A 23,406-nucleotide genomic window follows, 5' to 3' on the forward strand; every position below is an offset into this window, starting at 1 on the left:
CCCCACGCTACAGTGAGTTCACAGGATTGGCAGAGACATAGTTATAGGAGGTCAGTGCCTCCCCCAATGATCTGGATGCTAATGCTAAATTGGCAGCCAACAACATCACATTCATAATCATACAAATAGACCCACATTACACAAAATACAAATAAAAACATCTCTTAAATAACACTCAGCATCGTATCTCCCTCTGAATATAGCATAATCTATGTTATATGGTTAAAGTTTTCCTGAATAAGTCTTCATGAGTTTCCTAAACCTCAAAACTTCATTTACAAGGTAGAATTGTTTTGATTAAATTCAGCTTTTCAGGCAATTCCATTCAACTAGTGTAGGTATTTTCCTATCCCCAGAGGGTTTATAACCTAAGTTTATATTTGAGGCAATGGAGTGTAAAGCGATTTATCCAGGTCACAAGGAACAGCTGTGGGATTTGAACCCTGGCTTCCCCACTGCTCTAAACACTAGATTACTCCTCCACTCCTGGGAAAGATGTTTCCAGCTGGCTTGTGGCCACACTTGACACACACTTCCACAGAAAGAGGAACATCTGACATATTGCAAGAACTGGCAGCATTCTGATCTTACGTGTGGACAGGCTACGTGTCGTGTTTCCTGACCATGCACTACACCTCCTTCCAGAGAAAAACCACAATGTGTCACAATAAGAGAGTGCTCGCGCGAAAGCTATAAAATAAAATCCCAATGAACCAAAGAAGGTAGGCGAGTACACTCTCTCTTTGTGGACCTGTTTGACAGATGAGCTGCAGGGTAAGTCTCAGGATAGGCAGTTAGAAGAGGAGAGCCATGTAACTAAACTGGCTTCAAAAATTGGCAATTTTTTTTTGTAGTCAGTTGCTGTGAATTTCAGTGCAAAGCACTGAAGCCCTGAGGATGGGAACTGCTGCTAAGTTCTGAACTTATACAAAAGCCAGCTTTCATGTACTGACCCTTCTCTCCCTCGGCAGGTTTAGGTTCCTCCAACGTTGTTTCCTCACTGGAGGGCTAGGATCCCAGGACAATGGCATTCTCAGGTGAGAAGTTGGATTTTAACCAGCTTGCATGGTAAATTATCGCTTATTGATCTCTTTAAAACAGAGTAACAAATAGTTCAAAATATGTATGCTGTATGTTACCAAGGTGGTATTTGTCAGAACAGCGTATGAAACCAAACCAGTCTCTTAAATGTCTCTCTCCTATCTCATTCTCCCTCAAGGATGTCAATGGCACCTTTCTCTTAAATATCAGAGTCACAAGAATGTCACTCACTGTGGTTACTCTGTACACATACTGGTGACCACCTAACCCTTTCCCTCGTCAGTGTTTCCATGAGAGTCCTCGAAGCTGATGTGACAAGGGTTCTTGTCCCCATGAGTGTGTGTATATTGACAAGCTGCTTTTAAGCCACATGCAGGGAAAATATCCATCACCTATGACAGTTTTTTACTGAGATAAATAGGATTAATAGTAAAAATCAGATCAATATCCTAGATGAACCGATGTCCACTTTTCTATTATTAAGGTAGAGTACAAGTAAAAATGAAAAATGCTCATAGATGAAAGGAAGGTAACCTGCTATCCAACGATTATGGTCAGCTGCTTCCTGAAGGCACCCCGGATGTTGCAGGTAACGTCTGATGTCTAATTGCCATTCAGTTTAATGGCCGGACTGGTTTCTGGTTTTTAATGTGATAATGCTACAATTGAGGAATCACGGCGTACTGCCATTGGTTTCCTGGCTGATGTGGAGCTGCCTTACCAGGAGGGTCATCCTCCTGTTAAAAACAAGATAGCCCGGCTGTGCTTAGGAGGGGAGAGCAGTGAATATTTATTCTGCATTCTCTGCAGGTTTTCTTTAAAGAACTCAATTGGGTACAATTGTTCAAACTTTTATAAATATGGATATATTCATTGGGGCTCACTTTCAGTCCATAATAATTTGTATTTTAATGTTTAGCACTGCTGGCTCTGGCCAGGGCAGCCCAGGTGCTGGGTCTGGGTCATTGTTTCCTGGGAGAGAGGCATTCTGCTTTTTGACTCTCTTGGTCTCCCTTCTGACATTTGTGGCGAGCTTTTTCCTGCTCCTGGTAAGGCAGTTAAAAACGGGGGAAGGAAAACTCCGGGCGACTGTGCTGCTTTCCTTGCAGGCGCCGCTCCCAATGCCCCAGCGAGTGTGATGGTAAAGATGGTAAAGAGAGTTTTTACTCTGCAGTCCTGGAGCAGCAGGAGTGAAGGCGGTGAGCCCGTGCCTGCAGGGAAGCAGCAGCAGGTGGGCTCTGGCTGGTGAAAAGCAGCAGGCAGAAGGCGGGGGAGAAAAAACCAAGCAAGCCTGCGTGTTCCTCCTTCATTGGGGGGAAAAGGGGAGGAAACAACTGGTGCAGCGGTTGAAAAAGAGAGCTAGAGGCGGGGGGGGGGGGGGGGGAAATGATGAGCAGTAATTTGCAACAAAAAGGCTACCCCCACTGCTGGCCAGCAGGCTCCTGCAGCCCCACAGCTGGGCTATCCTGTTTCTAACAGGTGGACGCTGGGGCAGCTCCACTTCAGCCAAGAAAACAATAACAGTAAACCAAGATTGCACAATTATGGAGTATCACGTTCAAAGACAGAAAGCAGTCCGGCCATTAAACAAAATGTCTCAGCTGGCACTTGGACGTCAGACGCTACCTTCAAAATCGGGGGTGCATTCAGGAAGCAGGAGTATTCTCAGCTGACCATGATCGTCCTGTGGCAGGTTAGCTTCTTTTCATCTACGAGTATTTTTTTTTACTTTATGCTCTACTTTAATATTAGGAAACTGGTCAAAATCAGTTCATCTGGGATATTTTTCTGGGGGTGGCTGGTGGCTTTCAGCTTTGAGAGGGGTTATCTGAGGCCTAAATATAGCCAAGGAGTTCCCATCTTGGGGTTGATCTGATTTTTTTAAGGATCTCAATTGTATACAATTGTTCAAATTTTTGTAAATATGGTCATATACATTGGGACTTGCTGTCACTGAAGCCAAAGTCCATTCATTTACATTTTAATTTTTACTATTAGAGGGGTTAAGCCCCACTCCTTGTTTTTTACTTTAAAAACCCCCCAAAAAACCCATAATATAGCAGGCTCTATGGATCTTTCTTTCCTAAGTATAAGGACTGTGGAGCTTGTACTGGCTGCACAGGGACCAGGACTAGTTTACAGTACTTGGAACATGCTATAAGGTGCCCACATTGTCGGAATCCAGATGGTGAGTGCCCCAATTAAAGTCCAAATGTGATGTATCTTGTAGGAGAGGGGGATTATCCCATCCTGCAAGTGAAACAGAGACGACCTCTACATTCAAGGGAGCTTCTCCTGCCATAGGGAAATTAGGCCTCCCGGTTCTTGGTTGAGGTCACTCTCCTTTCCTCTCCACCTTCTATGCTTGGAGAGGGGGAGATGGTTCGACCTAAGGAACCACGGGAATGTGTTCCGCGTTCATCACTAAACAGCGTGTGGCCTCTTGAGATTGATTCTCCTACATTTACTCGTAGGTCCCTTTTATCCATTTTTGGGTTCTGTCACTGGGTGGGGAAGGCAATGATGGTGGCCCTGAGATCTCTGGGAAGGGAGGAAAACCTGGAGCTGACCCTTCGTTGATGTGAGAGTCCTCCTCTGCTGCTTTCCCTTCCTGGTTCCCTCCAGTACTTTAGGGTAAGGATATAGCAGAGGAGTAGCCTCGCTCAGTGCAGCCTCTTTTCTGCTCCTGGGTTTTGAAGGGTCCCTGGAGGAGGAGACAGCCGTCTGAAGCATCTTCCCCTTCTGTATTAGTTGCCTTATCTTTCTTTTCACCTGTGATGTTTCTAGGTTTTCGTTTAGTAAGGATGTCAGAGGCAACCTTCGGGGGGAACTTTGCTGCTGGCTTCTGGCAAGAGCGGGGTTTTCCATGGACGTCAGAGCTCCACCAGAGTGCTTCCGGATGTAGATGGTTCCACAATCCTACCACTAGGTTTTTTGAGACCTGGTTGTGGCAGCCTTTTCTGACTTAAAAACCTTGGGGAACGAGGGGGAGGCAGTGCTTTTGCCTCAGGGCACCACCGTTTGGTGTGTTCAGGCTTATAGCACTGAAAGCACCTTTCCTCAATTGTGGCATAGAATATTTTGTAAATGTGGTCCTGGTAAGAGACCTGGAACCACCCCTTTGTCTCCCACTGTCCCTTAGGCAACCGGATGATAACTTGGCACCTGTAGGACGTAAGGGACTGCAGCTCTGCCTCTCTGTGCCTCAGGGGAATTGAGTAAATTTCCGACATGACTTCCCCCAGGGTGCTTAGATGTGACCGCAGTGTGTCACCTGGAAGGTAGGGTAAGGATATACACTTGACAGTACCGCCCTACCTTCCGGACACAAAAGCATATGCTGCCAGCCAACATCTCTGCTGCCTTGTGAATTTTTTATTTTGGCGAGCCAGACACATTGACCCAGCGTCGGCTGCAGGCATAGCTATGTACTTGCTCTTGCATGTTGACTTACGGCTCTCTCCCCCCCCCCCGGGGTGAAGGTGCGTCACCCTCCCTTGAAGTGCTGCTCACCCCAGTAGGAATGTTACTTGTGTGGGGTGGAGTCTTTCGGCGTGTCTCCTCCTCCGCCACACTTTCACTCTGGATCCCTGAGAGCCTAGGGCCCTCTCCAAAGGAGAAGAACTGATCGGAGGTCAGAGACGCCTCAGACAGTCTAATAGGGGCGGGAGACATTGTCAGTTAGGGGTCTCTCGGACACACTGGCATCCTCCGTCACCAGGATGGTCTCTTTTGGTTACCATCTCGTTTGCTGGTCCATCAAGCCCTGGGTCTGGGGGAGGTGACAAGAAGCTCCTCTCTGTGCAGTGTCAGACAGTGTCAGGCATTCTAGGTGGAGGAGGAAGGGTTTGGGGGCACTTATCAGAGTTCTGCCGCCTGTTCATGTTTGGAAGAGGTGCTTACCTCCTCCTCCTCTTCTTCCACCTCACTTGCACCATTTTTTGGAGAGGATAAAGCCCCTAAAGGTTGTGCCAGCTGCCTGAAGTTCTTCATGCACCGATTCAGTTAGTGCATCCTCCCCAATGTCAGGGGGCTCATTGCTCAGAGATAGGGGTGCTGGCAAAGGCAGTCAGCAGAGGGGTCCTCCTCAGCTGCCTCCAGGTTTAGCCTCTGTTGCTCTGGGCTTCCTTCTAAGGGAGGGAAGGCCTGCATGGTGTCTTTGGGGAGGGGGAGTATTGCGTGCTTCCTCATTCCCTGTTACACCCATTATGGCCCGACCCTCCAAGAGTCCCCTTGCAGTGTAAAAGGCATCTTCAGCAAGGGGAGAGGTGGTACCTCCCTGGGGCTCGTGAGTGGTTGTGAGGGAAGGGGGCTGGGGGCTGGAAGCAGCTACAATATCTTTCTTCCAGAGGAACCTAGACACATAGCTCTTCCCTCCCTTGCTGGCTGAGGGGAGTTGGACTTCACTTTGCGAGGAGATAGGTTTTTTTTCCATTAGGGGATTGGTGGTTGCCCTGATTTTAGTTATCACTGAAGGTGGAGTAGTCCGAGTCTTATTGTTTTCTATAGTTAGGGTCTCTTTTTGGCTGCTCAAGACGTGACGTCACGACGTTTGACGTCACGTCTTGAGCAGCCAATTGAATGCACAGGGGCCGCTTTCCCCCGTGCTGGCAGCCATCTTCCCGGGGAGGTAAGGGAGCAACGATATCTTCTACAGATGGCCGGACGGCTGCAAAAGTAAGTCGGGTCGGGTCACCTTTTGGTTTTTTCGCTTTTTTTTTTGGCTTCGCCACTGTCGGGTCCGATCAGATGCAAAAGTAAGTTGCTTCGCCGCTGTCATCTCTCCTCCCGGAGCAGGCTGCTTTTCGCGCCCTGCTCTGGGAGGAGGGAAGAGTGAAGCGGTGAAGCGACTTACTTTTTGCTTTTAAGTTTTTTTCACTTTTTTTTTTTTTTGCGCTTCGGGAGGAGGGGAGAGGACTGGGGCTGCCCCGGAGACCGGCACCCATGATCACGGCCGGGGCAGGTGAGCGGGGGCTGGGGGAAAGCTTGCCACCTACCCTTACCCCTGCCTCTACCACAGGGGTCAGGGTAGGCGATAAGTTAGCAGGTTAAACGCGCGACAAACAGCAGGGAAAACTAGCGATAGTCGGGGCGCGGGTTACGGGATGCTAGGGAATAGCTAATTCGCTCGTTTGCATGCAATATGCATGCCGCGTGCGGAAGGGGTTGCCCGGGGAATTTAGGACGCGGTAGGAATAGGTTAAAGGGGATTCGGGATCGCAGGAAGGGCTAACGCGGCCGGAAAGTGAGTAGAGAGCCGGTTAGGGACGGGAAAACTGCGGACGCACTTTACAGGATAGACCTGTATGTGCCTTTATTGCATCGGCCCCTAAATCTTGACTCTAAGAGTGAGAACCAGAGGGCTTTCCCTGAGCCGAGGGCGTATTCCTGCAGTGGATGCTCCTAGTTATACGACTAAGAGCAGCACTAGGAGTTCACTTTACACTTGCAAATACTACAGGAGGGACAAACTGCAGTTTGCTCTTTCTGGGGTTGTGTAGTTATCAAAAGTGACATCCTGCTACTGTCAGAGAAATATATAAAGGGGTTAGATTTTAAAAGGTGCAGCAGCCATGGACACGCGGATTTTATAAACGTATGTGCGGGCGGCGCGCACAGGGGGGGATTTTAGTAAGTTACGCAAGGCGACTCAATCATGCCTTGGAGCAGATTGGGAGGGAACTTCCCTTCCCCCCCTGCCTAATCTTCATTCCCTTTCCCCTCTCCACCCCGACCCCAAACTCCTACCTACCTACACGCAAATTTTTTATTTTACCACTTACTGCTCCCCCGGAGCAGAAGTAGTTTGGGAACGTCAGGCGACCGCCAGCGTGCATTTCCCTGGGACAGCAGCACTGTCCCAGCAGGCCTCTGTCCTGCCCCGCCCAGGCCACGCCCCCTGGCCCGCCCCTTTTTCAGGGCCCGGCAGTTGTGCACATATCAGCACTTACGCGCGTGGCCAGGCCCTTCTGAAAATGCGTGCGGCGCGCACAGGGCCCGGCCACACACATAAGTCCCAATATTTGCGCACGTGGCCATTTTAAAATTCGGCCGATACTGTATATCCATCTATCTATCTATATAAATAAAACTGCTTTTCCTGTCTGTCACTGTGGGACACTATTCTACCACTGTTTTGATTGCCATTGCATTTATGTCTCTTCACCTTTGACAAAGAGAAAAGTTGTGTTGAAAATTTCAGTGCGTTGTTGTGTATCCTGGTTCACCTGTTCAGGAATAGGGGTGCTAACTGTATTGAATCTGGGGTGCCTGGATCATTTCCCTCCAGAATATAAAGAACCCGCAACCCCCACCTGGCCCTATTACATGAGGGCTGGAGGGGTCTTCTGCTGCAGCACACCTGGCAGGTTTCTCTGCATTTCGCCTGGTGGGGGCGCTACACCGAGAAGTCTTTCTGGGTCTGGGGGGAGGGGGATGAGGAAGTTTAACATCATGTTACATATTCCTTATGATGATGATGATCTCTTGTACCTGAGAGACCCGGCTAATTCACTTACTACTCATGTAGATGTTTAGAAAGGGTTTAGAAATCTCTCAGGTTACAAAAGTAATTAAAATAAAATAAATACTTGCGGCCCCTGCTTGGCCACTAGATGGAAGTAGGCTGCAATCTATGAGGCCAATATCACTGGTATACACATTTTTATATGTTGTCTGCCATTTACTATTGATGTGGATGTGCTGAATTCAGATATGACAATTAAACCAGCTGACTGACTACTGTTTCCGTGATATTTAAGTTTTTTACATTTTATGTCTATGGCTGTGGTGTAGATAGTAGAGTTTTAGGTCTTTTCATGTTTTTATGGTTGCATAATATTTCAACTTGTCTTGTTTATCTAACACTTTAAAAATTAAATCAGCAAAAGGATTACAGAAATACAATTTACTATGAAACAAAAGGCCTAAAACTATTATGTGTATTTAAATGTACATAGTGGCTACTTGGCTCTTCTTGGCTTATATTCATTAAATGAAAGATCTGTCACAGTCCAGCAAATACTCTGCAAGCTTTGACGGGCTCCATCTGCCCTGATACCATTTTTCCATTGCTGCGATGTCCTGGTGAAATCACTCGCTTTGCTCATCGCTCACTGCTCCGTAGTTTGGTGGAAAAATATCTAGATGAGCGTGCAAAATCTGTACCTTTAGTGTCCTGTTGCAGCCAAGGCTTTTGTATGCCTGAGGTGGTTTTTCACCAACTCCTTGTAGTTGTCTGCCTTGGTGTTTCCAAGAAAATGTGTTACTGCTAACTGGAAGGCTTCCCACATAATCTTTTCCTTGCCACGCAATGCACGGTTAAATACATCAACTCGAAAAAGTTCACGAATCTAAGGGCCAACAAAGCACCTCCCTTATCTTAGCTTCAATTAATCTTGGAAATTTACCACTGAGATACTTGAAGGCTGCTTTAGTTTTGTCCAGGGCCCAAAGAGCAAGTACTATCCAAACCCAGTCATAGATTCAGTCAAAGATGTATATTAATCATTTTTAGTTTCATTTGATACTCCTGGGGGAATTCTGCGCACAAAAGCTTAGAATTCTGCAAACTTTATATTGGTTAAAATAACACAATTTACATGACAGTCTTTAAGTAATGCTGTAAATAGTCCTTTTCTCTAAGTCGACGATAGAATTATTACAATTAAGATGAGCACCACGCTCTCCCTACTCCCCTGACCACTTTGCCCTCTCAGGCCCCAACTCCTCCACCTGCCAGTATCTCTCCCCTCCACCTCTAGGCTCAACCCCTTCCACTCTATCGCCAGTCCCAGAGTTTGACCCCGTTTTCATTACTGCTCCTCACACAGGCTCCCTTTGTCTCTCGCTCTCTCACACACAGGCTCCCCCTCTCTAGTACACATACACACACCCTCATACAGGCTCCCTCACTCTCTCGCACACACACACATCCCCTCATACAGGGTCCCTCTCTCTTGTATACACACCCACACAAAGCTCCCTTTCTCTCTCACACATACATCCTTTTACAGGCTACCTATGGGGGTCATTTTCTAAGGGGATCACACGCAAAAAAGGGACTTTTCGCACGAGAAATGTCCCTTTTCGCATGCGATACCTAGATCGGGGCGGGTTCTGGGCAGCGTCCGCACCAGAAGGGGAGGAGTCGGGGCAGCACCGGGGTGGACGCTGCGAAGACATCGCTAATGGCGAAAAGGTAAGGAGCCTTATAGCCATCAGTAACGCGGCCAATAGCACCACCTTTCACTGTGGCACTATTGGTTTGCGAAAGCCGGCAGTGATCGCTCGGTGGTGCGATCGCTGCTGGCTTTCGCCGGCCCGCCCCCCCCCCTGCTGGACTTTCTAAGTTCTGCAAACTTAGAAAATCCAGGCCTATGTCTCTCTCTCATGCACCCCTTCACACAGGCTCTGTCTCACACATACACAATCCCTTCACAAAGGCTAGCATCCTCACATACACAATCCCTTTTTCATACACACAAGCTCCCTCTCTCTCACACATACATCATCACACAAGCTACCTATGTCTCTCTCTCACGCACTCCTTCACACAGGCTCTGTCTCACACATACACAATCCCTTCACACAGGCTGGCACCCTCACATACACACAACCCCTTTCTCATACACACGAGCTCCCAATCTCTCACACACATACACACTCCTTCACAATCTCCTCATATAGGCTCCCTCTCTCTGAAACCCACACTCAAGCATCCCCCTTCCCCCCCCCCCCCCGCTCTCTTACCTCCCATGCTCTCACCCTCCCCTCTCCCACACCCCCTCACCTCTCTCGCACCCAGCTCCTCTCTCACACTCCTTCCCTTTCTCACACCCCTCTCCCTCTCTCTCACACACACACACACACACACACACACATATTCTCTTTCACCAGGGCCTTTATCTTCACCGAGCGGAGCACACTCCGTTTGCAGCACACGCCCGGGCCTTCATCTTCGCCACAAGCGGAGCGCGTCTTGCAGCACATGCGGGCCTTCGTCTTTGCGCGCTCTGTTCGCGGCATGCCGGGTCTCCTCTGCTATTTTCTGCGCAGAATTTGGCAATTCTGCACGGGGGAGGGGGAATTCTACGCAAATTCTGCGCTCCACAGTAGCGCAGAATTCCCCCAGGATTAATTTGAGATCCTTTCCCTTCTTGACTCACTTATCCTCTGCAATTCCCAGATCAAAAGTCATATACACTGACCGAGTATCGTATCTTGAAAAATAAAGCCAATCAACAATTTTAAGCATCATTTTTGTGAAGTTTGACTACATTCGTTTCGGAAGCATTTTGGCTGTAGACCACTGTATTCAAAGAAGCAGAAAATAATACAACTTTTAGCCAGATAATTTATCAGAGGTATTCAGTCAGATAAACCTCCTGCTGAATATCCCCTAATAAAGTTATCAGGCTTAACCATAGACGGATAACTTTAAACCTAACTGTCTATTTTTGAGTATTTACGGTTAGGTTTAAAGTTATCTGTCTATGGTTGGCTGGTAAACTGTAGACTTAACTGGCTATTTTCAAAAGAATATAGCCGGTTACTTGCTGATCTGCGGCGTTTAAAAAAAAAAGAGAAAAAGATTGCGGGCCTAGTGCCCTACTACAAGTCCCCTTGCCCTTCCCACCGAGCTCCAAATGATCGGGTCCTGCAACACCAAGTCTGCAACTTCCCCCCCAAACCTCCTCCGTGCCGTCGGGACCCCACCCCCACCTGCCTGCTTCCAGGTCCAAGCTATTTCTTTTTTTAAAAGTTGCCTCCAGGCGCCCTATCCCTCTCCCCCCTCAGTGCTATCTTTCCCACCCTCCCGGTTCTTCAGCCAGGACTGCGGAGACCCGGGCTTGACACTTCTGCAGCTGCTACAGAAAATGACGATATTTTTGTTTTTATTATTTCTTTGTCTTTCATTTCATTTCATTTTATGTTTTATTTTAAACAAAACAAACAAAAAGGAAAAGAGGAAAAAAAACCCAAAATGAAAGGAAAAATGTTGCTGGGTCCGACTGCCACCCTCCGCTACCAAAGTTTAAAAAAACCAAAAAGCAGCTCTCCCTTGGCTTGTGCACATCCTCCACCTCCCCCCAAACTTCCCTCAGCAATTTACCCATCCGTGTGGTCAAAATGGGGCAGGAACAATCTCCTGCCCCGCAGGTACCGTAATCCAAAATAGTGCCAAGCTCGGGTAGCTGGCACCATTTTGTATTATGGAACTGGCGGGGCAGAAGCAATAGGGAATCACTCGTGGCCTATTTTGACACCATGGCTGGGGTAAGATGCTAGGGGAGAGGGGATCCTGGAGGGATGTGGGCAAACCTGATATTTATTTTTTTTTAAAACTTTGGTGGCAAAATGTTGACAGTGCATGTAATGACCCTTTGGGATTCATTATGAAATGGCCCTGGGTCTCTAAGTCCCATTTATTTATTTTATTTTTTTCTATACTGGTATTCGAAACAGCATCATATCGGTTTACAAAGAAAACAAATAGGAATGTAGAGTTAGGTAGCAGAGAGAGGGGCGCACTCTTTTTGAACAGCTCCTCCACTCAGGTGCCTGGAATGGCTGCCCCCTAAGGGTATAAAAACCACTTGCACCAGTGCAGAGTGTGGTATTTTGAGTTAGTGTGCTGAGAAGGTGAAGTGGTCTCCTATTTTTTTTTTTTTTTTATTCAGATTTTTATATTCTGCTTGTCACACTTTTTTTTCAGCATTTCAAAGCCGATTACATTCAGGTACTATAGGTATTTCCCTATCCCCTGAAGCAATGCAGGGTAAAGTGACTTGCCCAAGGTCACAAGGAACGATGGTGGGACTTTAACCCTGGTCTCCTGGGTCATAGCCCTCTGCTCTAACCACTAGGCGACTCCTCCACTCTACTCCTTCCTGAGTTACATTTGTTCCCCTGCTCTTGGTACTAGGCCTCAAAGCCCAGGAGTGGGAAGGTGATGAGCCCCTTGTAAAACTGGAGACAGACGTTTGGTTGCTGTTTTTTCGGAGGTTTCCTTCCTGTAAGAGCCCTGGTGCTCCTGGAAAGAGGACTTCGGGAAGTCCGACAGTTGGGTTAGATCAGGAGGTAGGGAAGATTCCTCTGCTCACTCGCTGCAGGAGCAGTCCAGATTTTTGCCATTTTTGTGAACATTTTTGTTTTGAATTACTGGGGCAGAAACCCTTCTCTACCTGAAGAGGGGACATCTGAGTGGGCTGTTGCATTCCCTGCTTTCTGGACGTTTCCTGACAAAGATCATGTGTTGTCATCAGAAGAGAACTGTGAGTGAGAATTTTCTTCATTCATCTGAGGACGCCCAATCGGAGTCTTCACCCTGGGGAGAGGTTAGAACTGGTAGACTGTGCAAAGACTTGATATTTTTTCCACCAGTATTGTTTGGAAGGGGATTTATTCCACTCATTTAGGATACCCCTGTCCATCTGAGAAGCCTAGATTCTCCGCATATACTTTTACCCCTGCACCAGGTGGCCTGTTTATCCAACTAAATGGCGTTCGAAAACTGTCTCTAATTGCTTCTAATTGTTTAGCTGAAATGTTTCATTGTATTTTATTAATTGAACTTCAGTAAACATTCTTTCAAAATTAAAACATAAAAAAAGAAGATCAGATGTCCATGGACCTCAATCTTCTTGTGATTGCCTGATAGCCGTTCTCTTTCGGGCCGATACAGTAAAATCTGCGGGAGAGCCGGTGCTCCGAGGCGAGTACCTGCTCTCCCAACACGAGCCCAGGCCACTCTCCTGGGCACGCGATTCAGTATGCAAATGAGAGCCCACGGTAAAAGGAGGCACTAGGGACACTAGCGCATCCCTAATGCCTCCTTTTTGACAGGAGCGGCGGCCGTCATCGGGTTTGACAGCCAACGCTCAATTTTACTGGTGTCTGTTCTCGAACCCGCTGACAGCTATGGGTTCGGAAAACGAATGCCGGCATAATTGAGCATCCGTCTTCCGACCCGCGGGCTGCCGGCCGATTTAAAAAATTTTTTTTTAATTTTTGATTTTTTTTTAATTTTGAGGCCCCCGACTTAATATCGCTATGATATTAAGTCAGAGGGTGTACAGAAAAGCAGTTTTTTCTGCTATTCTGTACACTTTCCCAGGGCCGGAAGAAATTAACGCCAACCTTTGGGCAGGCGTTAATTTCTGAAAGTAAAATGTGCGGCTTTGCTGCACATTTTGCTTTCTGTATCGCGCAAGAATAACTAATAGGGCCATCAATATGCATTTGCATGTTGCGGGCACTATTAGTTTCGAGGGGGGTTTGGCCGGCCGCGCGTTTTTGACGCGCTATTACCCCTTACTGAATATGGGGTAAAGCTAGCGCGTCGAAAACACGCGGCCAAACGCGGGCTAACAGTGCGCTCCACCGGAGCACACTGTACTGTATTGGCCTGTTTAAGAGGTATTTCTGGGGAAGGCAAAAAAAAAATAAAAATCCTTATGTCTGCAGGCAATACTGCAGCAGGGATTAAAGAAGTCCTTCTCAACTCTCAGTGAACCTCCCTCTCCTCAGATATCGATGTTATCTTTGGCAACACAAAAACGATTTCTGTGAAAGAGAGAGACTTCCACCAACTTTCCTCTCTGTTCCCACAGACCTACGACTGAAAAGGGGCCTGCATGTCACATGCCTTCTCTGGTGCCTGCACCTTGTGAGCGAGTGCGTCAGCCGTAAGTACCTGCAGTCTCCATGGTCATGGAGCACGTGCTGAATCCCTTTATTATACCTATCTGTTACATCACGGGGAGCCTTGTCTTCTAGTGCCCACAAATACGAAATTAAAATCTCACCCAAAGGGAAGTTGCATTTGATTTTCCTAGCTGTATAGGTCCAAATCAGGTTTCTGTGCTGCTCGGGGTAAGAGTAGGGGTGTCAAGACTACCCACATGAAGAAATGGCCACTCCTATTCTCTCTCCCCCTTGCAGAATCAGGCTCTTCTTTTTCCCTATCAGACCTCATTTCTACCCAACCCCACCCTGGTGGACCTCATTGCACTTGAAGCAGGGGCAACCTTCGGGGCTGATATTAGCTCCAGTGTTGGCAGCAGTATGCAGTGAGCACAGGGGCTGGGCCAGCGTGTGCTCACAGGCCCACTGCCCTCCTGCTTTCTGTGCAGGCCTGGATTTGTCAACAGGCACACTAGGCCTGTCCCTAGGGCAGCAGAAATCAGGGGGGGGGGGGGGGGGCAGGATGGCTAGCTGAAGATTTGCTGCCTTCACCGAGATTTTGATAGTTAACCAACTCAACAGTCATGATCAGTAGCTCCCCCCACCGAACAATACTGGAAAAAATACATAATTGAACATCACACTTCTAAATATTAAACTTCAAGTAATCTCTTTTCTGTGTTCCCATGAAGTTGTCATCCGAGTCATCATAAATGACTTGCAGTGGAGGAGCCACAAAAAATGTACTCAGAGCCTACAGAGCAGTGATTCTCAAAGGCAGACTTGGAGTACCCAGAGTCAGTCTGGTTTTTAGGATATCTACAATGAATATGCACGTGAGAGATTTCTGTTTAGGGGAGGCAGTGCATATTTATTGTGGATATCCTGAAACTTAAAATGGCTAGAGGGTACTCCAGGACCTGCCATGGAGCAAATCTGCCATATTATAATACACTAACAGCCAGACTCAAACAGTAATAGCCCTACCCCCAAAAAAGGTAGCACTGCAAATATTATAATGGGCCCCTGCACGGCAACATACTGTAAAAACAAAACAAGCTGGACTTTTTACAGACTCCTACATGGACCCTGCACACAAGCAGAATACCTCACCTGGGTCACAGACAGACCTTGACCACAACTTAGAAATGTACAGACAAAAGCTGAAATAGAAACCTCGAGAAGCCAGACTCTGCATGTAGGGTAACACCAGAGAAAGAGAAACAAAAATGTATCCCACTTGTAATGAGCAAAATACAAAGCTATCAGATATCCCAAAGCTACCATATTCTAGTCATTAAACTGAAAAGAAAATGCTTTGCTGTCTGTACAATTCATTATTATAATTATATTGGCCCCAGTCGTTTTTTTTCCTCTTTCCCATCTTCTAACTCCTTTTCCAGGGTCTCCTATCCATTTCTCTGTCCTCCTGTCTCCTTCACTTCCTCCCCTATATCTGTCTCTGACATTCATCTTTCTCATTCATCTCTTTTTTCCATTTCTCTTTTTGTCTCTTTATCCATTCATAGCTAGACTTCAAATCTTGTTCCCCCTCTCATTCTCCAATCCTCAATCTCCCTCTTTTCATATTTTACTCCTTCTTCAGCCAGTTTCCCCTCATCTTTCACTCAATTCCAGCAACCATTTCCACCCTCTGTAGTCTCCCCTTGCCCAGCCCTCAGCTACTTTCCTCTGCATCTTATCCCCTCACCAGCCCAAGCTCCTTCTGTCACCCCTTTCCTGCTTCCAGCCTCTTTCTTCTTTCCCAGCCTTCATCCCATTTTCACCCTCTCTCTCCTTTACAGACCCATTTTTTTCCACTGCCTCTCAGCCCATTGGAATCTTCACGCCATATCTCAACCTTTCCACACTCTTCAGGCCACTTCTCATTCTCCACATCTTTATCTCCCAGCCCATTTTACATCCTCCAGCTCATACCTCCGACACCCAATTGCTAAGTCCCTATTCTCCCCATTCATCTCCAAGTTACCTCTGTCCCACATAATCCCTATCAAATTTCCAAGTGCCCGGGGGAGGAAATGACGTCACCGTAGTGATCAGATGCCTGGGTTTGAGCTCCTTCATGGAGCAGGCTAATCTAATAGATATCGTGTACATCTTGCAATGAGACTTCGTGATTTTCCTCATTCAGTGCTCCCTGATTGGCTGTAATGTTGATAAAAAGGAAATCTGTTGATTTTCGCAAATTTTCTTATACAAAATTGAGCAAGGATCCAGAGGCCGATCCCGAGAACATAGTGGATGTGGCGGGTGTTAAGGCAGAAGTTGGCCCCGAGGCGGTGTTTCACATCCCAGGCATGGACCTTCCAACAAGAAAGGAGTTCTGAGGTTGGTTCTGAGACTTGCGCCAAAACCTTATAAGCAGGAACTCACCTCCTTAATATCGGAATTAAGAGAGGAAATATCTGAGCTTCGACGCCGGGTCAATGAGACTGATCTCTGAGTAGATAAGCAAGCTGAGGATATGAAATGCCTACAGACGAAACTTGCAGCTAACTGAGCAGAGTGGGGGCTGCTAGCTGAAAAGCTGGAAGTCCTGGAAAATCGGTCTCAAAGATGTAACTTGAGATTTAGAGGCATCCCTGAAAAGCCCGAGTACTCTGACTGCTTCGAGGTGGCGCGTCCTATTAGGCAAACTAGGCAGTCACCTATGGTGCCAACCATTAGGGGGTGCCGAAGAGCAGCCGTGTGGGGCTGCTAGTGGAGCCTAACCCTCGGGGCAAAGAGGAGTGGAGTTTCGGCGGGCCACGAATCAGGGCCGAGACTAAGGGTGGTTATGTGGGTGCAAGGCAGAAGGTTCACCTAGAGTGCCTAATACCCTTGCACCAGCCCTGTCCCCATCCCTGAGCTGGATGCTTTCCTCCAAGAGCTGAGAGGAAAGGCAAGTAGGGTGGACAGAGCTCTCAGGAGGTGTCTCCACCAAAGCCCTTCTGGACCATCTCTTGAAGAGCAAGACCATGAGCTTGATGAACAAAAAATGAGCTTGCTGGTTCTGTTTGCAACCAGAGCTCCTTCCATAAAGGACCTAGACATGCAGCAGTTTAATCTTTATAAAGGATGACTTTGATAATCAGCACCTTAAACACCAGTGGCTGCAAGAAGAGTCTCCACTGGAGCTGGATACTCTCTCTTCTTCAGAAGGGAAAGTACTCCATAAGTCTTCTGCAGGAGACACACACCACTTCAGAAAGTGAAGCCAACTGACTCCTGGATTTGCCAGGCCAGATATTTTTTAGCCACTCCAGTCATGCATCGGCAACGGCTGTCTTGCTTGCGGAAACCCTGCAGGCCAATGTGCTGGACATATGACTGTCATGCCAGGCTGTTTGCTGCACTTGCAGCTCCTCATCCAGGACTGCTTGATCAATTTAATCAATGTCTATGCCCTGATCAAACGAACCACCAGGTTGACTTTCTTTTGATGGTTGTCAACTCTATTGCATACCTTGGATGCTGCTGAGGAGGTGGTGTTTAAGGGTGACTTTAACTGCACCTTTGAGGCCCATGACCATCAAGTCAGGAGCACCATCCCTCCTTGGCGGCATGCTTGGGTGAGATGGTCACCTGCTTCTCCTGACTTGATACCTGGTGGTTAGATCACTGGCTGAGTTCAACTCCTTCAGTCACAAACAGGGCAATCAGTTGAAGATAAGCAGTTGTTTTTCAATGCGGGAACTCGCAGGATGCAGGACTGCAGAAAGGTCGGTACTTGTTGTTTTGGCCGCAACAAGCCACTAATCAAATAGGGTAGCCAGCTGGGAGAGCTCTTTTATTGGTCAATGGCAAGAAATGCATGCAACTGGGAGAGTTCTTCTATTGGTTAGAATGATGATCCTATTCTCCATTGTTACCAAAGCAAAACTAGGATTTCTCTGTACACACTGAAGTCATTGTTAAAAAGCCCACTGAACGTGTGAGATAGTTAAATGTACCTAATTATCTTTATTCAGGCAGTAAGCTGCACATATCTGACTAAAAGTATCACTGAATATAGGACAGGTCTTTGTGCGGACAGAATTGTACACACAAATACAGTTTTCTGGTGTAACAGAGTGCCTCTTTTAGCCTTAAGGAAGTATTCCTGTCCTTTACAAGCATGTAGAATGTGGCTTCGTTTGAACTAAGTGCTCTCAGTGTGACAGAAGTTTCACCAGACCCTGCCTGTTAGTGATGTCAGGTTAGTGTCAATGTGTTAAGCAGGATCATCACTCCCCAACTGGGAGGAGTACAGTAGTGGTATAAAATCCCCTGCTCTCACATGAGTAGGAAAAGAGGGAAGGATTGGGAATAAGCAGGGAAGTGAAGACTATTTCAACTCTGGAGTCTTGGTGATTTAGAGCCATCTTCCACCGAGGGGCTCCATAGGGCCTGTCTTCCCCAGAGAGGGTCCTGAGAAGTTTGAGTGGAGGAGAATTCCAGGGTAGAACTGCCTGTGAGTCTAGGAGAGAGGGAGTGTTTGGGAAAAGTATACTGGGAATACTAGAAAGACAAGCCCTGCCTGGGAAAGTTCAACAGACTCCGAGTCTGATTCAGTTAAAATCAGCCTAAGAGAGTGAGAGGAAGGGAAATGGATTCCATCTCCCAAACAGGTACTGCGAGAACCCAGGGACGAGGGAGTGCCTGTCCCAAAGAGCTGACATGTTTGAGGGAGAGTTGGAAAGAGACTATAATTTTGTTTTTGGACTGAAGATTCTGTTCTGCTGCACTGCTCTAAGTGGACTTTGTGTTTTGCCATCAGTTTTGTCAGTAAAGATTTTATTTTGAACAACAGCTTGGAGTATGAGAGATTTATGTTACTGGACTTGTGCACAGATGAGCTCCAGAGAGACAAAACCCTAAGGGATTTGTAAACTTGTTCCCCCCCCCCTCCCCCACACCCACCTATGCAGGAACCACAGGATAATCACGGGGCTTTGCATGCTCCGTACCTGCCCCTTTCTTCCTCAGCTAAATTTTTGCGTGTAGCGATTTTAACCATACAAATTTAGCTGGGGGGAGGAGAATTTTAAATGGGTAAATCTTTTGAATATCCACCTCATTGTTTTTATGCTTTTCTTTAAAAAATCACTTATGTATTCATTTTGTCTGTCTGTGTACACATGATCTCCCAAACCATTCAACCTTCAGCAACCAAATTGTCAGGGTAGCAGCATCTATACAAAAGCTAGAAACCAAAATAACTTTTTTCCCATCAAAGTTATGGATCTAGCCCCAAAAGGAAACAATGACAACAAAATGAAAAAAAAAATACAAATGATTGCCCATCTCAGCAAAATAAGGCTGGGCCCAGGAATGGGCTCTAATCTCGGCATGTATATTTGCACCAGTTTTGAAGCAGCAACTATGGGAGAACTTTGATGCAGGTGCAGAAACACCGGTCGAAATAGTCGTGCACAGGGTGCTCAGAACGAAAGCCGCATGTGTCTTCTCCCCATGTCTACCCACATCTCTTCCCTGCTCACAGAGAGGGGATAGGCAGTTGTCAGCAGGAGTTTTCACAGATGTTCACCTATGTAAAACTTCTGGAAAATGTGCTCTTCCTGAGACCAAACCATCAGCATCTTAGTCACGAATGCAATTACATAATCGCTTCAGTTCTGGACCAGTACTGTGGCCCTAGAGTGGTGCTGGGCCCAGGGCTATTCAGTCTCAGCAGTTCCCACCTTGTGAGATACTGAACAGCTGGCATGTGTGGGGTGGGCCTCAGATTGAAGAGTGGGAGGAAGGAGGCACTCTATCTTCCAGCTGAGTGTGGACGATTTTGCATAAGTTAGACATCAAGGAAGAGGGTGGGGGAATGCAATTGCAGTAGGATAGCCTACAAAGCTCCAACTTGATTTGTTCCTAAGGCTGGCCTTGCCCAGGGGTGGTGATGAGAAAGGACTTAAACCAACTTATAACATGTTTTACAATCATAGTTCTTTTTTTTTAAGGAATAAAATACTCATTCAAGTCTTTTCTTGTTGTGGACTATCTCAATCCTTAAACATTTGTTTGTTTTATGTTTCTTACAGAACCTCCCTCTGATGGGCCCAAAGCTGCCCCACGTGGTTTCAATTTTGGTCTTAATATTGGCAATCCTTTTGGGTTTGGTTTAGGTATTGATATAGGCAGGCCTTCTCCTGATAGACCAGGTGGGGTAGGAGTAGATGTTAATGTGGGCAGGCCTTCTCCTGATAGACCAGGTGGGGTAGGAGTAGATGTTAATGTAGGCAGGCCTTCTCCTGATAGACCAGGTGGGGTAGGAGTAGATGTTAATGTAGGCAGGCCTTCTCCTGATAGACCAGGTGGGGTAGGAGTAGATGTTAATGTAGGCAGGCCTTCTCCTGATAGACCAGGTGGGGTAGGAGTAGGTGTTAATGTAGGAGGTCCTTCTGCTGATAGACCAAGTGGGGTGAATGAAGTTAGTAGTTCAACTGAGGAGATTTATGTTCCTGCTGATGTTGGAAACAGCCCTGTAATGTACTACGAAACGTCAGTGAATGATGCTGTAAGCATTATTCGCCATGGGTTCGGCCAGTCCCAAGTTGGCAGATTAGGGCATGCCCTTTGTCTAAATCAGGACATTGCCAGCATCCAGTCTCACCACCTGGGGAGGAATCCCAAACGTCTAGTCATCCTGAAAGTCAAAATCAACCTTCCCAGGGACCAGGTGATCCCAAATAACTTAGGGATGTACTGCATCCTGGATTCCACAAAACTCCAACCCATAGAGGTGATGGAAGCACCTGGTCTCCATCGGGTGCGGCTGGAGAACCTGCTGGAGCGTATGGCAGAAAGGCATTGAGACCAATATTCTCGCTTTGGAAAAGCTGGATCATTTGGAAAAGACATCGCCTTTACCATCAAAGATCTTTCTTTTTTTTTTTTCCAATTAAATGTTTTTATTGTGATGCAATAAAACAGTACAAAAAACAGCAATTGAGTGGTGCCATTATTATAAAATAATACATTGTATAAAATAATACATTGTACCATCAAAGATCTTTCATATCCAAAATGTGCGTGTTATGAAATTGGTCCAACCCAGAATCTATGCATTAATAAATATTTTAAGGTCATTTATCAGTTTATCTTAGATTTGTTTCAATAAGATTAACTTGGTTTTGAAGCTTTTGAGCATTTTGTGGAAGGTGTGGAGGTTCAGAAATTCTTATGTAACAGAATTGCTCTCCAGTTATTGTCAATAAAAAAGATGACTCATCCTGGTTCTTGTAGCCTTGTGTTGCCTGTCATTTGGAAGATGTTATTTTCCTTTGCATATTATTTATTGCTGTCTTCTGATGAGGGTTGGGTCACTCTGAGTCTGGAATTTCCATGACATGCTCAGTTGGAGGGTGGGTTAACATAAGAACATTAAGATATACCATGTTGGGTCAGACCAAAGTCCATGGAGCACAGCATTCCAGGTACTTGTGACCACTGCCAGTCCAGATCACAAGTACTTGGAAGATCCCAAAAAGAAGATCTAATTTTTGTTAGTCACTCCCAGGCATAATGTCATGAGGTGCCCAGCTGGGGTTAGGATACACCCCCACGGGTATAGTACAGGACTGCAGGGTTGAACAAGGGTTAGTCTTGGGTCTAGCCAGCCCCCCTCCCCGCAGGTTGAGCCCTTGGGTTCTAGGGACTGGTAAGGCTTAGCTGGACAAGGCAGGTCAGGCACAAACTGAAACTGAGATTTGGCATAATCTCAATGCTGTGGGCAGAGACAGACTGGAAGCAGAGATCTAGGTATGGTACAGGCAGGGAGTTGAGTACTGGATACTGGAACAGGCTGGACAAGACTGGACAGGATACTAAGCAGAGATGAGAACTGGATATAGATACAGACTTGGACAGGACACTGAGTAGAGACTGGGACTGGATACAGACTGGGGCAAGGTAAGGCAGGGAAGGTAAGATAGGGAATGGATACTGGGACCTGGATTGGGCAGGGCAAGACAAGACCAGGCAAGAGCAGGGCTAGACAAAACAGCCCAGGACAAGCCCGGCCAAGGACTAGACAACACAGAACAAAGAACACTGAAGCTGGAAGGCAGCAATACTGAAGGCCCCTATGCTGGTAAGCATAAGGCCCAGTGGCCACTAGGCAAGGAGAGGCCTGATTAAGCCATCGAGCAAGGTCTAAGGCAGTCATTCCCAACCTTTTTGTGTCATGGCACACCTGGCACAGACATTTCATCGTGGAACACCATCACCTTCACAATCATCTTCTCTTCCCTGTCAACTTACCTCTGGCATCATCACGCTTCCTCTCCCTCTACTCCTTACTGTCATCACTCTCCCTTTTCTTTACCCCTACACCTGGCACCATCACCTTCTCTTCCTTCAACCCCTAGCAAAATCATCACCTTATCCTCCCTTCTTTCTTCTCTCTTCCTTACCACCCTGCCATGAGTACCTTCCTTTTCCTTTCCCTCCACACCCCCTGGCATCATCACTACTTTTCCTTTCCCTTGACATCATCACTTTCTCTTCCCTTCTGGCATCACTACCATCTCTTCCCTTTCTCCTAACATCACCTGTTTTTTCCCCTCTCCCCCAACCCCTCTCCCTCCACCCACTGGCATTATCACCACTTTTCTTCTTTGTCCCTCCACCCCCTGACAATATTATCACTTTCTCTTCCCTCTCCTTCCACCCACCTGATATCATCACCACTTTCTCTTCCCTTCCCTTTCTCTCCACCCTTCTGGCATCTTCAACTTCTTTTCCCTCTTCTCTGGCATCATCTCCTTCTTCCCTTCTCTCTCCCTCCACCTCTGGAATCATCATCTTCTCCCTCTACCCCCACTTTCTCTTCCCTTCCTTCCACCCCTCTGGAACCATCATCATCTTAATCTTCCCTATCCCCTGGCATTTCATATTCTTCCCTTCCCTCTCCTTGTATATCATCATCTTCCTTATCCAATCATCCAACACCTCTAGCCCTTGTCATCATCATCTTCCCTCTTTTCCACCCCCTGTCATCATTACCTTCCTGCCACTCACCTCCCTGGCATCACAACCTTCCCTTCCCTCTGTCCTACACCTTATGGAACATTCGTCTTTCCTGCTTCCCACACCCCTTGCCACATTTAGCTATTTCTCCCCTCCCACTCTCCCCTCAGAGCCAGCATAAATCTGAGCAGCACTTGCTGCTGCTTCTTCTTCTTCCAGCTTGCCTCTGCAATAGTAACAAGTAGCAGCACAAGGCAAGGGTGTCTTGTAAGAGAGAGCTTGCAGAGTGGAAAGTGGCAACAGCAGGTAGGCACTACTCTCCAACACCCTCTGCTAACAGAACATCCTGCAGGCCAGGAAGGAAGAAAAATGAAAGACTGCCGGCGCCTCGTCTTTTCATATCCATCTTTTCTCACATTACACCTGCAGATCAGTCATGGATGGGAAACACCAGTCTAAGATAAGAGCTGGCCCAGAGGCAGCAACATGAGGTAAGGCCTGAGTAGGCCATACAGCAAGGTACTAGGAGATAGAAGGCACAGAGGCCACAAGGCAAGGTAAGGCCTGAGTAGGTCACAGAGCGTGGTACAAAGTAGAAGCAGAACTGGAGGCCACAAGGCAAGGTAAGGTCCACAGAGCAAATTACAAAGAATCAGAAGGCCTGGAGGCCACAAGGCAAGGTGAGACCTAGATAGGTCACAAGGCAAGGTGAGA

General features: G+C 47.1%; 1 protein-coding gene across 2 annotated transcripts; it reads left to right on the forward strand.

Moving 5' to 3' along the window:
• Positions 1-674: 674 nt before the first annotated feature.
• On the forward strand, positions 675-20,957 carry LOC115097514. 2 transcript variants are annotated; one of them, XR_003858295.1, is made up of 5 exons: positions 675-774; positions 972-1,037; positions 13,656-13,730; positions 19,764-20,600; positions 20,733-20,957. XR_003858295.1 is itself a non-coding variant. In XM_029613433.1 (4 exons), exons 2-4 carry the CDS (start codon positions 1,025-1,027, stop codon positions 20,534-20,536), a joined length of 861 nt encoding a protein of 286 aa, XP_029469293.1. In that variant the 5' UTR covers positions 675-774; positions 972-1,024; the 3' UTR covers positions 20,537-20,666. The 2 variants fall into 2 exon arrangements, 1 of the variants encoding a protein (XP_029469293.1); XM_029613433.1 differs by lacking the exon at positions 20,733-20,957 and having other exon boundaries at positions 19,764-20,666.
• Positions 20,958-23,406: the final 2,449 nt, after the last annotated feature.

This window comes from Rhinatrema bivittatum, chromosome 8 (assembly GCF_901001135.1).
Source record: "Rhinatrema bivittatum chromosome 8, aRhiBiv1.1, whole genome shotgun sequence".
NCBI lineage: Eukaryota > Metazoa > Chordata > Amphibia > Gymnophiona > Rhinatrematidae > Rhinatrema > Rhinatrema bivittatum.